Raw genomic sequence first — 14,767 nt, forward strand, 5'->3', positions numbered from 1 at the left:
ATCTGGGACTTCATATAAAACAAAGCACAATATAAAAATTCTTTCTTCTGAAATATCCAAATACAAAAAATCCTAATTCAAAGCAGTTACAGGGGAAAAAAAACAATCCCAAATCTCTTTTTCATGGTTACACTCCCACAAAAGGCAAAATAAATCCTGAATTCAGATCTTCTGCAGATGAAAATTGCTATTGATTTACTCAGCTCTTCAGCATAGCCCATTTTAAAGGGCAGTTCTGTTCCTACAGGCTTCAGTTAATTTTTTTTTACATGGAGTTACAAGAGATGATTGCATGGAAAGGCTGCATCTAGTGCAAGATGAAGTGTTTGAATTCTTCCTTATCCTTCATTATGCTCCTCACCTCTAGTTGCATCTTCCCCCATTCTCAAGTTAGTTTTTTATAGCTTCCCTTTTATTCATATTATTGCTTATCTCTCCTTGAATTATCCAGTATAATTTAAAAAATAAGATTAAGCCAACACTAAGTTGTTTGTAAACCTGAAGTCCACTCTATATTTTCTCATCACTATAGTCTGTTGCAATTTAACAGTAATTTTAAATATCATCGTTCCAGAATTACTCTTTCCCTTTCTCTGATAAATCTAGAAATAATTTTGAAAAGACCAATTACTTTTACTTTATTATGAAAACTGCTACATTGCAGCTGTTGCTCAACACAACAGTATTTTGGCATATGGGTTCTTACTATTTAGATGCCAATATACAAGCCATGACCACTACTGCAAAGTATGATAAGCATTATCTAGGGAGTCTAACATAACTTAATCTATTATAACATTCTGTAATCTACATTTCTCCTCCCTTTTTTATTTTTTTAAATCAGTTTGGCACCTACAATACTGTAGTTACCCACTGGTGTTATTGGTATAAATGAAGTTAGCCATAAACCACAGAACACACACACACACTCACAGATTCTCCAGGGAACCAACTTCTTCTCTGCAGCCTCCAAGGCGAACTGCTCCAGCAGGTGTGACCAGGATTGTCTACAGGACTGCAGGGACCCTTCCCAAAGTGGGAACACCTAATTAGTGCCAAGAGAGACAGTCCAGTGCATCCTGCTTGAGTGGGAAGCATGGAAGCACTGAAGCTCTGCCTCAGAGGCAGCTCTGGCTCAGCACAGGCAGAACCAGGAGCGACAGCAGAGTTCCAAACCTGCTGGAGAATCCAACCCAACGCAGCCTGCAGGGTGAACTGCCTGGGAGCTTCCCTGCAGTGGGAAGAGCTTGGCATCGGTGCCAGGAGTTTGCTTCTGGGCAACAGCTCTGAATGCTAAGCCCCGCTTCCCACAAAGGCACCAAACATCACTTGCTGCTGAGGAGGGGAGTGAAGAGGAGCCTGGTGGGCACCTGGTGTTAACCAAGGTCAACCCAGCACATCTGTTCAAAAGCACCCTTCACCCTTCTCACCTCCGCATCAGCCCACAGGGGCTGACAGAGACAGCGTTTGTCCTCAGGGTAAGCAAACTGAACACTGCACAGCATTTCATTCAGTGCCAAAATCTGAAGTGGTCAGTGCCTTTTATTTATTTCATAGACAGAAAGAATGGTAAATGCCTGTGTATTTACAATTTTAGTAAATAGGAAGTCTGTAACAGTGTGATTATTTCCACAACAGCACATGAATATGCATTCAGCAATGCTGTTCAACACAGATGCCTCAAAACCGTAATAGCCAAACACACTATAGGTACCCATTATAAATACTAACATATTTCTATTTTCTTAAATAAACAAACATACAGCTTAATTCAGGAAGACCAAATGGTTCTGTGGTGCAATTCATTCCCTTTAAACATTTCTGCTGACAAACCAGGAATAATAAAAACAAACCCACTGCTTTGGAAGCCATGCAGTCCAGACTCTCACATGTGTTCTATGTGGATGCCATGCCTTTGTGCAGCACGGTAATTTAAAAGGAATAAATAATCTTTCTGTTAGAATAGGAAAGTATTTCTTCTTAGTCTTTAACTTCATCACCACTTCACAGAAAGCTTCTGGCTGCAGTTTTTGAATCTTAGAACCAAGAGTTCAGAATAAACAACTGAATATTTTAATCTGTAGCAGCAGAACTATAACCAAGTATTTTCTGAGGGCCATTTCAGGAAAGAAGTGGTTATTAGTGAAGTTCCACTGAGTAGATTATCCCACAGAGGAAGGTTGTAAGAGATGGTCTAGGTAAGCTTTTCATGTTGAATCTGGTAGTAACATGCCTGAATTAAAACAAAGTTCAGATTAGTACAAGTGCCAGTTCACAGCAAAGCATCACACACAAAAAGGTTGATTTTTTTCCTATGCAAGAGAACGCAGGACAAGGCTCTCTACAAGCAGTGACACTCCACCCATGAGAACCTTCTGATACATATGCTAGCAAAATGAGCAACAGGAGACTACATTACAAATTACATCCAACACCTGAGAACGCAGGACAAGGCTCTCTAGAAGCAGTGACACTTCCACACATGAGAACCTTCTGATACATAAGCTAGCAAAATGAGCAACAGGAGACTACATTACAAATTACATCCAACACCTAATCAAGCAAGATAGAATGATTCGGGACTCAATACTTTCACAGCTCCCAGCTATGCCAAGATGAAAGCATATTTTTGGTTACAAGTCTCTCTGCCCTTTGAGAGAAGGACTCAAAACCAGAAAATATTTTTTACAGGATAAGGATGCAGGCATGAAGCATTTCAAAAGCACTCAGACTGAAAAGCAAACGTTTCCATCACCCTGACCTTCTGTTTAGAGTTATTCACTTCTTAATGCTGGTTCAAGTATGCACTGGTTCAGGTCAGCCAGGATCAGAAACTTAATATAAATGTCTCAGACAACATTTGCACTCATGGCAAATTAGATTCTACTTCGGCTTCCACCATGTAGGTTCTTTAGTAAATTTGAACCAATGCAAACCTTCCTTTTTTGAACATTATGAACTAATAGGTCTTAAAAAAAGAAATCCTCTGGTCTCAACTATTTTGAGAAAATACAATCATGATAACCTAACACTTCAGTTTTAAGATTTTTATTTATGTTTGAAATTAACAGCCTCCCTCCAAAGCAACACCACTAAAAGGCTCCACACAGCTGAATTGTCCCAAGATCCACATGATAAACTGTTTTGAGGTACCAAATGAATGTATTTCCATCCATCATGAATGTCTGAGTGTATAGCAGGATATTCTTCCAAACATGCTCTCTTCCTTTTCCCATACTTAAAAAGACAAGAATACTTCATAAAATGTGGAGAGTGACAGAGTGGGGTTTTTTTTTCGCTAAAACTGCCTTCTTGGGAAGTCTTGATGTAATGTTAGACTTAAACTTTAATGGAATGGCTCATCGCCAAAGAAGCACTTCATTTCAATTTTTATAGGGAGAGTAAGGCTTGTTAAGTTGCAGGGGAATGACACTGAGCATTTAGAACACTCCAACAGTAACTAATATTACCTTTCAGTAATCCATATTTGCACATTACACCATTTTTCTTAGAGGCACCTGCAATTAGGAGGTTAGCTAAAGCTCCACATTAAATTTCCTTGCCTATCCTAGTAAAAAATTTCAATTAAAAAAGTCAAAGAAGTTATAGCCTAATGTTCATATAATTGTCCTAAGTGATCTTCATTGCTGAAAGCTGATTATTTCCAAAGAAAGCCTTTAATAACTCTGAATAATTTTCATACCTTCAAGGTAGTGAACATGATGCCTTGCTCCCCATGCTGGAGATAGGGATCCATCAGGTCTTCAATTAAGTGCACCTCAGACCCCAAATTCCTTATCCTGCCACATGTGAGAGTGGGAAAGTGAACATGGGAACAAAAGTTGCCAGTATAATGTTTCTTAATTCTGAATTCAGGGCCTTTTCACAATAAAGATTGTTCAAGGCCTTCTCAGACCAAATCAAACAGTCAAATTGGAGAATTTATAGTTACAAAAAGCCAGTTACTAATCCTATAACAAGCAGCAGGAGCGTTTAACACACAAGTACTTGTCCTGCCCATGCTCAGCTTCTGACTGATGCCACCCTTGGTGCCTACCTGGCTCGTAGCACCACATAGAGAAAAACAGGAAATAAGTCATCCATGGACCACAGAAAATCCTCCTGAAGGCTCTCAAGTACACTCTGGGAGATCTCTTCAAAAGTCTGCTGGATCACCTTCAGCTTGTCAGCTGGGGTAAATGTGGTACTATTTGGAGAGCAAAAGCAAACCAGGATAACAGTAAGAAGTGAGAGATCTGCATGTAAATTAGGAAGGCTTTGCTGGCCAGCATGGCCATCCCATGCCCATGGAGGTCAGTCAGACACTGCAGCAGCCAGGGCTGCCAAGGCTGCACAGCACCCAGGTTACAGTCACCACACCAAGGCACACTACTGCAAATGAGACTCTCTTCACTCTTTTATGGTGTTTTAATATAGTGGTAAAAGAGGAAAAACGCCTTTCTAAAATATTCCTAATTTCTTAAATTCTTGCACAACAGACACAGAAAAGCCTCCCATGCTCAGGTCACTTTACCACAGCTGTTTGGAAATTCACATGTGTATTTGATAGATATCCTTATGCCTTTGATTCTAAATGGTGCCCCACAGACACCTTTCAGTCATGTTTATGAGGCAACACTTCATTCCCCAGCAGGAGAAATTGCATGTTTACTCAGAACTGGAAAATGTCTTAGTGACTTCTCTTACAAAGGTGAACAAAATGGGTGACATGTAAAGGATCCCAGTCAAGTAAACCCAATGCTACTATAGCAGGAACAGTGAAACACTGAAAGACAAATTACAAAGAATTACCTGATTTGCTGTAAACATTCAACAGCAGAGGCAAAGCAGGCATCTTTTGTGTTTGATGATACCTGTGTAATCATGGTAAGATATATCAGCATCCCCACTGTTCAGTGTTGAGCCTCTTTCAACAAGATAACGATTAAGAATGTAAACTATTCATTTTTCTAATCAGAAAGTATGTAATGATATAACTCAATTAAGCAGCTTGAAAATCTCCTTGCTAGACTTTCATTCTCAAACTTTCATAACTGGAGACCAAGCAAAGGTCTCTTGAATTCATTACCAAGTCAGTCAGTGAGTGACAAAGCTGGCCCGATGGCCACTGTAAGAAATCACAGAATGGCTGGGGCTGGAAGGGACCTCTGGAGATCATCTAGTCCAGTGCCCCTGCTAAGTCATCACCATAGCATTTAAATAGTAGGCAAACTTAAGGGAAATATAATAACATGGCATATCTTAAGCAAAAAGCCTGGCCAAAAATTCTTTGATCACTCTGATGATTTCAGTTTCCTGAAAGAAGCACTGGGCAAAACATGTAAACAAGGCCCAATGAACATACCTTTCTACTCTCTCCAAGGATGGACACAGTTCCTGGCCAAAATTTCCTGCAAGAAACCCAACACAGTCCACTGAGAAAACATTCTTAAAGTATTTTTTGCATTACAGGAATGAAGTCATGATGTTCTGAGATACAACAGCCCTTCTTACAGGATCAACTACACCTCCCACAGGTACCCAGGAAACTGTAATTTGAAATGTCTCACTCTGATTTTGGAGCAACATCAATCTTTACCTCCTTCCCATCCCTTCCACCTCCCTGTTTTGGAAGAAGGAAGGTTTGATTCAGTCTCTCAACCCTTCTAATTAGCTTGAAGACATGCTTAGATGCATTTGAATCAGAGAAAATACTTTAGAAAACTGGGGCTTTGTTTTAGTTGCTTTACCTAATTACCTGCCATAACCTGCTCCAGTTTCTGTTTTGTTGCAGCATACTCACGCTTGCACTCCAAGAAAGCTGAGAAGAGCCATATCAGTTTGTTTGTTTAGGCGTAAAACACATTCCCAGTAAATGTCCTCCTCACGCTCGTTGTCCAAGGCATACAACATAAACAGAGGGGGATAGAGGCGTGGCAGTAATACAGGCAGCAGCAAGCCAAAACTGGTTACCACATAGCTGCAACAAAAAAACAAACAGGGTGGTTTGTAGAGGAAGACATAAAAAACCTAATTATCTATAAAAATTGAATGAAAGTCATTGGAACAAATCTTTCATGTAGCATAAACCTATTCTATGAGGGAATAAGAGTAAAAAAATAAGTATAAATCTATCAAATAGCAACTCTGATAAGATTATAAATTACCTTCAGTGCTATTATTCTAAATCCTTTTCTGAAGCCCGGGCCCAAGCCTTAACTTGCTTACCCGTTACAGACAAAAGCAAATTTTGTTTTAAGTAGAGAATCACTGCATGGACAAGCATGAAATGTTTATTACAACCATAACATGGAAGTTTGCTTATCAGAATCTGTCATCAAAACCCAAGGGGAAGAAAAACCACTTCTAAGATCCATCAGTTGAATACTGTTTATCTTTCCTCCTCCAAAGAAGAAAAAGAAATGCAACAAATAAAATAAAGGCTTTGTTAGTTTTTATTTGTTTTCCCTTTATGTACCCTGGCTCAGGAGATTCTGATCTGGAATCAGATTTCCCACTGCAAAACGATCGCCTTCCTTTTGGCTCCGTTGTCAGAAATGGAATTGTGCTGCCCTCTTCCGGGAGATCAGGAAACAAGAACCTAAAAGGCAACACACGTAACAGCATTTGAGGAGGTCACATCAAGACGTTCCCGCAGATCTCAGCACTAAGGCAAGACTAGACAGAGAAAAAACCAGCAAAAATTATACATGGTGGGCTAAGACAGCACAGCTAACACACATAGAGTGCCAGCTCCCTGGAGGAAAACAGGAATGCCAACCCCTCCAATAACAAGGACATTCTTCCTTGTCATTAACATCACTTCTCTCCAGACAAGGCTTCTAATTGTTAGTGATTTGGAGTATTTCTGCTTTCAGATTGGCAGGACACAATTAAAGCTGTAGTTATTCTCGAGAATCTAAGCCAGCTCTTCATAGGAAAAATTGTTCATCCGCGTTGGTAAGAACTTTAATGCCATATTGGTAAGAACTTTATGGAACACACTGGGATTCCCTATCCTCACGAGTGTTCTATACCCTTTGAACACTGCCTTTGCACAGCACTGATATCCACAGACACTAAACTGTAAATCCATACTCCAGGTGAGCTGCTCACAGTCACATTTTGAAATACAATGTAGAATGTAGCGCACTAGGTATAAAGACTTTAGTTTTTCCATTTTTGGCAAAATAGTCAAGACTCCTTAAAAAGATAGGAAAATACAAGCAATCCCCAAAATTAAGTAACAATGACAGCACCTTTGAACTGTACAACACTAGACAGCTTCAGTACATGGGGCAGCTTTAATGAATTCAGCAGTAGTTTGACTGGGAAACGAGTCTCATTACCTGACCAGCTGGAAGATGCGTTTGAGGTAGGACTTGATCTCCCTTACAGCCTCCTGCAGCAGTCGTCGATTTGCTCCTACTCCAACATAGGTCATTCTGTAGACAGCCACTAGTGTTTCCACCAGCTTGCCCAAGGGATGGAGAGGAGTATCACAAGCCTGAGACAAAGTATATTAATTGGCCAGTCAGATAGGTCAATGGTAGACAAATTTAAAAAATTGAATCTAACTCAGCTGGGTGAGAGATTCAACTACAGGCTTTCAAAAAATATTACAAATATCTCAAAAATTAGTTATATTTAACAAATTGCCATTTAGATTACGAAATTTCTGTGTCAGCTAAACACAATTTTATAGGAGTCAAGACAGTACAAGAACTTGTGCTACTACTTGGTCCAGTACTCTTAAAATTAACAGGCAAAAATTAGCAAGTATTTCAAGATGATTTAGTGGATCCAACATCAAAGAATGAAAACAGTAACTGAACAGAAAGTGACTTTAAGAGAGCATTCATTAGGTGTTCAATGATTTTAGTTTTAGTTGTGGACTTCAATATATTAAGTGATGAGCAAGCATGAACTATGGATTACAAGAGTACAAACATGGAAGTAATTAGGAAAGCTATTACAAAGTGAGCATGCCTTGCCATGCCTTATTATATGAGCATTTAAGTCACAATACCTTTATCAAATATTTTTTAATATTTTCATATTTTTCCAGGGTGAAGGCACCAATGTGTTGTGGAATGAATTCCAAGCTTTCCAGTGTCTGGGTATGTGAGCGGCTCAGTAATTCCGGGCTGCAGTTTAAAAAGACAGACATCGTACAGGTTGAGACACACAACGGGGAAAAATCCCCTGACATTAACAGCTCAACTAGTAATAAACATCAGCATGTCCCTGAAAGGGTTTGTAGTGCAAAGCAGTAAGGCTATGATTTCACTTGGGATTTGCTGTTGTTTTAACTAAAACTTTACAGAGTTTCAAGTTTAGAGCTGAGTGCAGTTCCAGTTTCCTTCTCCATCCTGTTTTGCTTGGTGACACATTCTCTAGGAGCCAACCTGTCTTTGTGCTGCCGTCGGTTGGTGGTCAGAGCCACTGCAATGTTGTCCCAAGCCTTCCATCTGTCCCCCTGGCCAGGGCTCTCACAACCAAGCTGGTTCCAGCATTCTTCAAATACTGCCTTCCATTTCTCATCAGGGGACACTGCCAGGATCCCAAGTTTCCGCCTAACAAAATGACCAGTGGGTCTGTTAAAATCAAATAGCAATGAAACAACACATTCAGCTTGAAAACCACCCATGGCTAATGTCACTCTCATCTCTCACACTGTTTTATCAAAAGCTGAGAAACTTAACAGACTCTACTGGGAACCAAGTTTTATCACTAAGAATAAAGTTCGAGCCTACTACTAATACCTATATTAGAGAACAGCTATGAACCTTGTTAGTTTTACTCTTTCTTGCAGCCATCCAGGAATGGTACAACAAAGATCTGGTGCTTATCTTCACCAGCGGTAGCCATTCAGAAGTCTCAGGACACATTCATGCAGCAAGGACACAGCACAAGTAAGTCCCAAGCATCTCGCTACCCTGGAGTGTACAAGTAGCACAGCTACCCACATAAATACCAAGGATGGGTACACAGCTACTACTACAGATAATGTTGCTGGGCATGTTAGGGATGTGGTGATAGAGAGCAAAACCACCTCAGGCATCCTTTCACTGCCAGACAATGCTCAGGGATCACCTATAGCCAGAAGAAAACCAAGAGCTCTTCTACCCATGTATATAGATAAAGATATCTCAGACATATAATGAAATGTACGGCTTTGAAAAGCTTTCTCAAAACAAGTAAGTGCTGTCAGGGTTAACAGGTCTAACTTGATTTAAATCAAGTGTCAGAAATTGTCAGACCTTTCATTAATATTTCTTCCAGCATATTTGAGATGAGAACTACCAACACAGGTAATTTCCCCATGCTGCCAGTTTCACAAAGCAGAAAAAGTAGGCTCTAAGCCTTTTCAGAAATTATACCAGAAGATTTTCAACTTGAAGACAGTCAGAAGAGGACAGATGAAACCCTTATTCCACAAGCAATCCTCAAAAATATGTATATACATTTATTCATAGACTCCCTACTGGGGTAAAAAGCAGACAGCTGCAAAGGCTGCAAGTGTTCAGTTCAGCAGGGAGGCCCTGCTTAACTTGCATGCTGTTGTAGGTGTCAGCACTGTCAAAAGAAATTACCAGTGAAAGCTTCAGGAAGGAAGCCAACTGACAAGTAATCTATGTAAAAATATTAGAGCCATGTTTCCCATTTTAATCTGAAATTTCAGAGCACATTTCCAAGATACTGAATAACCATTACATGGTCCTACCACATAGCAACATATCACCATCAACTCTTTACTTCAGTCTCTTTTACTCAAAGATATATCAATTAGAACTTTAACATGTTTTGGTTTTTTTTCCCCCAGAAAAAATTAAGAGAATTGCCCTAAGGCATCTGCTATACAGAGGGATTTATGGATGCTTTTAAAAGTGATCTTTGCCAAGGTATTAAAATGCTCTTCTGCAAATCAGCAACCTTCTATTTTCTTACACTGTTTGGAAGAGGTGGATGATCTAGTCAATTCTGTCCAAATATACCCCCACTGGCACTATTAAGTGACACACTTAATTCATTAAGTTGCTAACAAAGTAACTGGCAGAAGGCAGAGAGGTGTGTGATTAACTTAACCACTCCAATGGAATATAAGTCTTTCTCAGGAGCTCAGAAGTCAGCAGCTGTGAACTCAGGTTCTATCAGTCAGCTCCAACATAGGCAAAAGAAAATTGAGACTGCTACAGCACAGTAACAGCACATCAGCTGTCCTGTAATTTCATCCACTATTTGCATATTCAAGTAGTAATTAATGCAAGAATAACTGTAACAGTATGTTTATCTTATTTTATTTCTTGAGCAGCAAGAAAGAGGAAAAATGTTTTCAAATCTTCACTGTTTCTTTGGAAGAAGTATTTTTGACCAGTCTTTGGAAAAAGACAATTGTTCTGCTCCTAAGCAATACTGAACCATATTTATTATTTAAAATAATAATTATTTATTATTCAACACTCACAGTGCTTTAGGCTTGTCCTTCTCATTCTCATACAAACTAGGTTTGAAGTAGGTTCCTGTGATTTTTATTCCAGATCCCCACTCTCCACTGAAGAGACCTTCAATGTAATCTCCATTTGGCAAGGTCAATGTTCCCTTGAGAAAAGATTTTTAAAAACTTTAACTAAAATCCATTGGGAATCAAATTACAACCTTTTTATTGTCTTGGATGGTGAACAGTTTACGAGTGACAACTGTAATACTGACCTTTCCACTCAGAGTCCAGTTATCTGAAAATTCTCCCTCATAGACTGTGTCATCCTCAGAAAGCAGAATTCCAGTCCCCTACAAAAAAGGAACACAAAGAACACAAAGCAGTAATTATATCAGAAGGGCAGACCACAGATCTAAAGATGCACTTTAGAAAACCTGTTATTAATTCTTAGCAAATAGTCATTTTTAAGCTCTTTCTGAAGTAGTCCTAGGTAAAACAGAGCAGGGATAATAAAGGCAATTCTAAAAGCATGGGCGATAGAAGATTAGAAGAACAGAAGGTTTCCACAGCCCAACACACTCCATGTGCCTCAGAAAGCTGCCACCCTTAGAGGAGCAGTCCCTAAGCCCAGGGTGTGGTGTCCAACTCACCATCATTTTGTTGGTGCTGAAGGCTCCTTCGTAATACAGTCCAAACTGAGTAACCACAACACCATTGCCTTGGCAAAGATCATCCTGCCACATTCCCATATACTTTTCTCCTCTGAAGAAAAATGAAGTGGGAAAAACAGAGCCTGAATAGTACATCTCTAGTCTTTCTTTGGCTTTACAGCCACATTGACCAGTACAGAAATCATCAGAAGAGTCATAGAGCAATTGCTTTGAGTCTGCCAGTTTGGGTTCACCAGCTCCACAGAAATACCAACTCTTTTTGATACAAATAAATTAGAGTGAACTTTCTCTCCCAATTCACATTTTCAAATTGGCCATATCCAAGCAAGCTGATGGGCTGAAACAGTGCTGCAGCCCTGTTAAACCCACTGCGCACCCCAAGGAACTTGAGCAGCTTGTTTTGCCAAAGTTTTTATTTCTTTTACCTAAAGTTTTTATTTCTTTTACCTAAAGCTTTTATTTCTTTTACCTAAAGTCTCATGACTCAAACTGAAGAGAATAAAAAAATCAAAAGAAACCAAGGTGTCCAGTTGCTCTGAAAGAGAATGTAACATTTTCCCCATGCAATTAATAAAAAAACTTCTCAGGGCCTTTTTTTCTGCTTTTAGAGGGAAACTAGTGATTGATTTGACACAATTGTGCTTGTTACCAAGCGTTTTCCTTGAAATGTACCCAGGAAAAATGATATTTATAGTAAAGAGAGTAAGCCCAACCATTAAACTAAGCTCAGGGGTCTCTCCCAGCTGACTGGCCCCATAAGGTGGCAGGAAGCTTGTCTGATGATTCATCCTGCCAACTACAGAGGCCTCTGCTGGGTGAAGGCCCCTTGGAGAGATTTTGCATGCTCACTTACTGGGATGGAAACTCAAACAACTGTTTTGCAAAAATGACAGCAGGCAATAGTGTCTGAAGCTATTTCTGTTTTGTCTGGGCTGCAGAATAAGTGCAGAAAACAAATCCTGAGGACACAAAGATACACAGATGACTTCCCAGAGACCAGAAGCAAAACTACATCAGGGCAGTCACTCATGTTTGTGTAGTACTGGAGTGAAAAGCAAATGCCACACTCCTCCTTCACCATGAACTAACACTGCATTTACAAATTCTGGAGGTGAGAGGATTTGCAAGAAGAGCTGGTATCTATTTGTCCTAGGAAAATAAATGACTGAAGAAAGTATGCAGTCACATCTTGGCACTACAGTGTAAGTACAACCACCCCTGAGCAAGACTAGGTGCAAAACTGACATGAGGAAATACCTAGAGATGTTACAGCAGCTCTGTTTCAGAAAAGTATCCCCCCCTTTACACTCCAGACTTTTGCCTGCTTTTGAAGAGGGCATTCAGTTAAACCAACAACAGTTCCTTGAGCATTCACCAAAAGCTCTTTCCAGAAAAACAACAATTAAATTGGTGACTGAAAGACAGATTATACTGATGTGTGCTCAGGGTTCACTTACTGCACATATTGAGTGGAAGTCTGTCTCTGAGACCATTTCAGTAATCTGCCCTGAGAGGAAGCACCCTCCCTCCACTGCACTGACAGAACAAGCCAATGGAAAACCTGAGCATGAGCTGAAATTCATGAGCACCATTATCTGCCACTGAACAACCCACTCTCATAGGCCTGAGATGAATGAATACTTCTCAGATGAATTCTTAATACTTTTAGCACATGCAAAACACAACGCCTCAATAAGACACTATACGGAGAGCTAGCTTTCAGGCAGGAGTATGACAGAAAAGCAAGGCAGAAAAGAACAGTGCAATCCCTCCACCATTCACTCTAGAAGCAGCACCAAAAAACAGTTCCTAGACCCACTTCCTTATACCATCAATCCAGAAAGCCCAGCAATAAAGAAGAAAAAAAAAAGACACACTATTACTAGAACTCACAAATCAAATCCTTTCCTACTTTTTGCAATTGCATGTCATGCCCCAGTTGAAAGGATTTGTGGAAGCATTACCTTGTGATATCATCAAAAACTCCATAACCACTCTTCTTGTCCATTATCCACTGTCCAATGAACATACTGGGAGAAGAAGAGGTCAGCTTCCCACTGCGCAGCAGCCCGTGCCCGTGCCGCATGTTATCCTGAAAACACCCTTCATACACCTCACCCGTAGCATAGCTGGAACAGCAACAACAACACAGGAGCAGGTAAGAGTCCTCTCACCTACTGCTCTGATGGGGGGCTGGTTTGGGAGTTTTTGATTGACTTTGTTTTGCTGGGTGCTTCCCCCAAACAGATCAACCCTTCTCTTTTTCCTTCTAGGAACTGCATTACAACCACACCAAAGAGCAACTACAGTTAAAGTATGTTTGGGATAAAAGTGACACTTTAATACAAGTCTTTGGATGTTTTATTGTTTTAAAGCCACTCTCTGCCCAACAAGTAAGGCCAGTGGAGGTGATATTTATCTCTCAGAATAAAGAATCCTCTCTTATTGTAAAGTGGCAGCAGCATTAGAGCAGACATTAAAAACCGACCACTGTACAGTTGCATTGTGAGCAAAGCAGAAAATAACAACTACAACCACAAGTCTGCAATGTAAGAAAGCTACACACAGAGCATCAGCCCTGCTCTCCTGCAGCCATGCAGTGACAACAACACAAGTGCCACAAGTTACCTGTACACTCCATGCCCACACATTTTGCCTTCCTTCCAGTATCCCACGTAATGGTCCTCTTTATTCAGTGCTTTGTTAGGCACTCTGTATTCACCATACCTGCCAGGGCAGAGATGGAACACAAGCAGCTGTAACACCAACACATTGCATTAACAGAGCAGATCCACATCACAGAGATTCTAAAATCAGAACGTTCTCTCTCATTTTTGTGCATCCAACTACAGCACTCACAGATGATAGTTTTTATAAAAGAAAGCAATAATTCCAGCATCACTAGATGGTCAGTTTAGTCCATACTGCTCTCTCCTGTTTGATTGTGACATGTTGTAAAGACTGCTCTCACAGCCACACTGCAGCACTTTTCTCAGGCCATGAGTCTTTTCAAATCATAAAGACTGCTTCTACCTTTATTATTTTCTTCAGTTCTTGATAATCCAAGTACACTCTGTTAATCCAATTCCACTCATCAGGGAGAGATGAGGGCAGGTATTTTTCAAGATTTCATTTTTCAAAAGATGCTATCTTCCAATTATGCTCAGTGACAAGGAATTATTCACAATTGCTATATGCTTGAAAATAATGAGATACACAACTGTATTTATTGATTTTAATCTCCTGAGGAGATCAAAATTCAGTTCTGAAGGTTCTCTTCAGAGCATGTCCACCCAATATGACACTGCTGTTAACTGCTGAGACCATAACATGCATGCTGAAATACAAGTATACACATTTGATAGTTTCAGTAATTACAGCTAAATACTAATCTATTTCTTTCTGGTTGGGACTTGTTTGCAGTATTTCCATCTCCAACAACCCTAAAATCTCCAGGATTAGTTACTTAGTTACAAACAACTAAAGCGCTAGTCTTGTTTTATAGTTTGACATTTTACCAATAGCCAAGAGGAATTTTAAAAAGCTGTCTGCAGTCAGATCCCATTTCAATTTCCCCTCCAATGCAATATTTTGAAAATACATTTTGAAGCCAATAGGACTTCTCACATATTTTTATCCTGCCCAATACAGACAT

General features: G+C 39.9%; 1 protein-coding gene across 3 annotated transcripts in view; it reads right to left on the minus strand.

Moving 5' to 3' along the window:
- Positions 1-1,504: 1,504 nt before the first annotated feature.
- ALS2 (alsin Rho guanine nucleotide exchange factor ALS2) overlaps positions 1,505-14,767 on the minus strand; it is a 36,218-nt gene continuing 22,955 nt past the window's right edge. For 2 of the 3 annotated variants that reach the window (XM_039701089.1, XM_039701007.1), the window contains exons 20-34: positions 13,741-13,839; positions 13,077-13,241; positions 11,092-11,203; positions 10,714-10,791; positions 10,469-10,602; positions 8,409-8,597; positions 8,030-8,147; positions 7,350-7,507; positions 6,479-6,601; positions 5,804-5,980; positions 5,366-5,411; positions 4,813-4,874; positions 4,058-4,207; positions 3,704-3,800; positions 1,505-2,233 (exon numbers count right to left, since the gene is read on the minus strand). In XM_039701089.1, the coding sequence (XP_039557023.1) occupies positions 2,195-2,233; positions 3,704-3,800; positions 4,058-4,207; positions 4,813-4,874; positions 5,366-5,411; positions 5,804-5,980; positions 6,479-6,601; positions 7,350-7,507; positions 8,030-8,147; positions 8,409-8,597; positions 10,469-10,602; positions 10,714-10,791; positions 11,092-11,203; positions 13,077-13,241; positions 13,741-13,839 (1,747 nt within the window). In that variant the 3' untranslated portion in view covers positions 1,505-2,194. The remainder of the gene's footprint in view (positions 2,234-3,703; positions 3,801-4,057; positions 4,208-4,812; positions 4,875-5,365; positions 5,412-5,803; positions 5,981-6,478; positions 6,602-7,349; positions 7,508-8,029; positions 8,148-8,408; positions 8,598-10,468; positions 10,603-10,713; positions 10,792-11,091; positions 11,204-13,076; positions 13,242-13,740; positions 13,840-14,767) is intronic. The other variant, XM_039701178.1, reaches the window with a different exon arrangement.

The sequence above is a fragment of the Passer montanus genome, unplaced genomic scaffold (genome assembly GCF_014805655.1).
Source record: "Passer montanus isolate IOZ18808 unplaced genomic scaffold, ASM1480565v1 scaffold1, whole genome shotgun sequence".
Taxonomy (NCBI): Eukaryota; Metazoa; Chordata; class Aves; order Passeriformes; family Passeridae; genus Passer; species Passer montanus.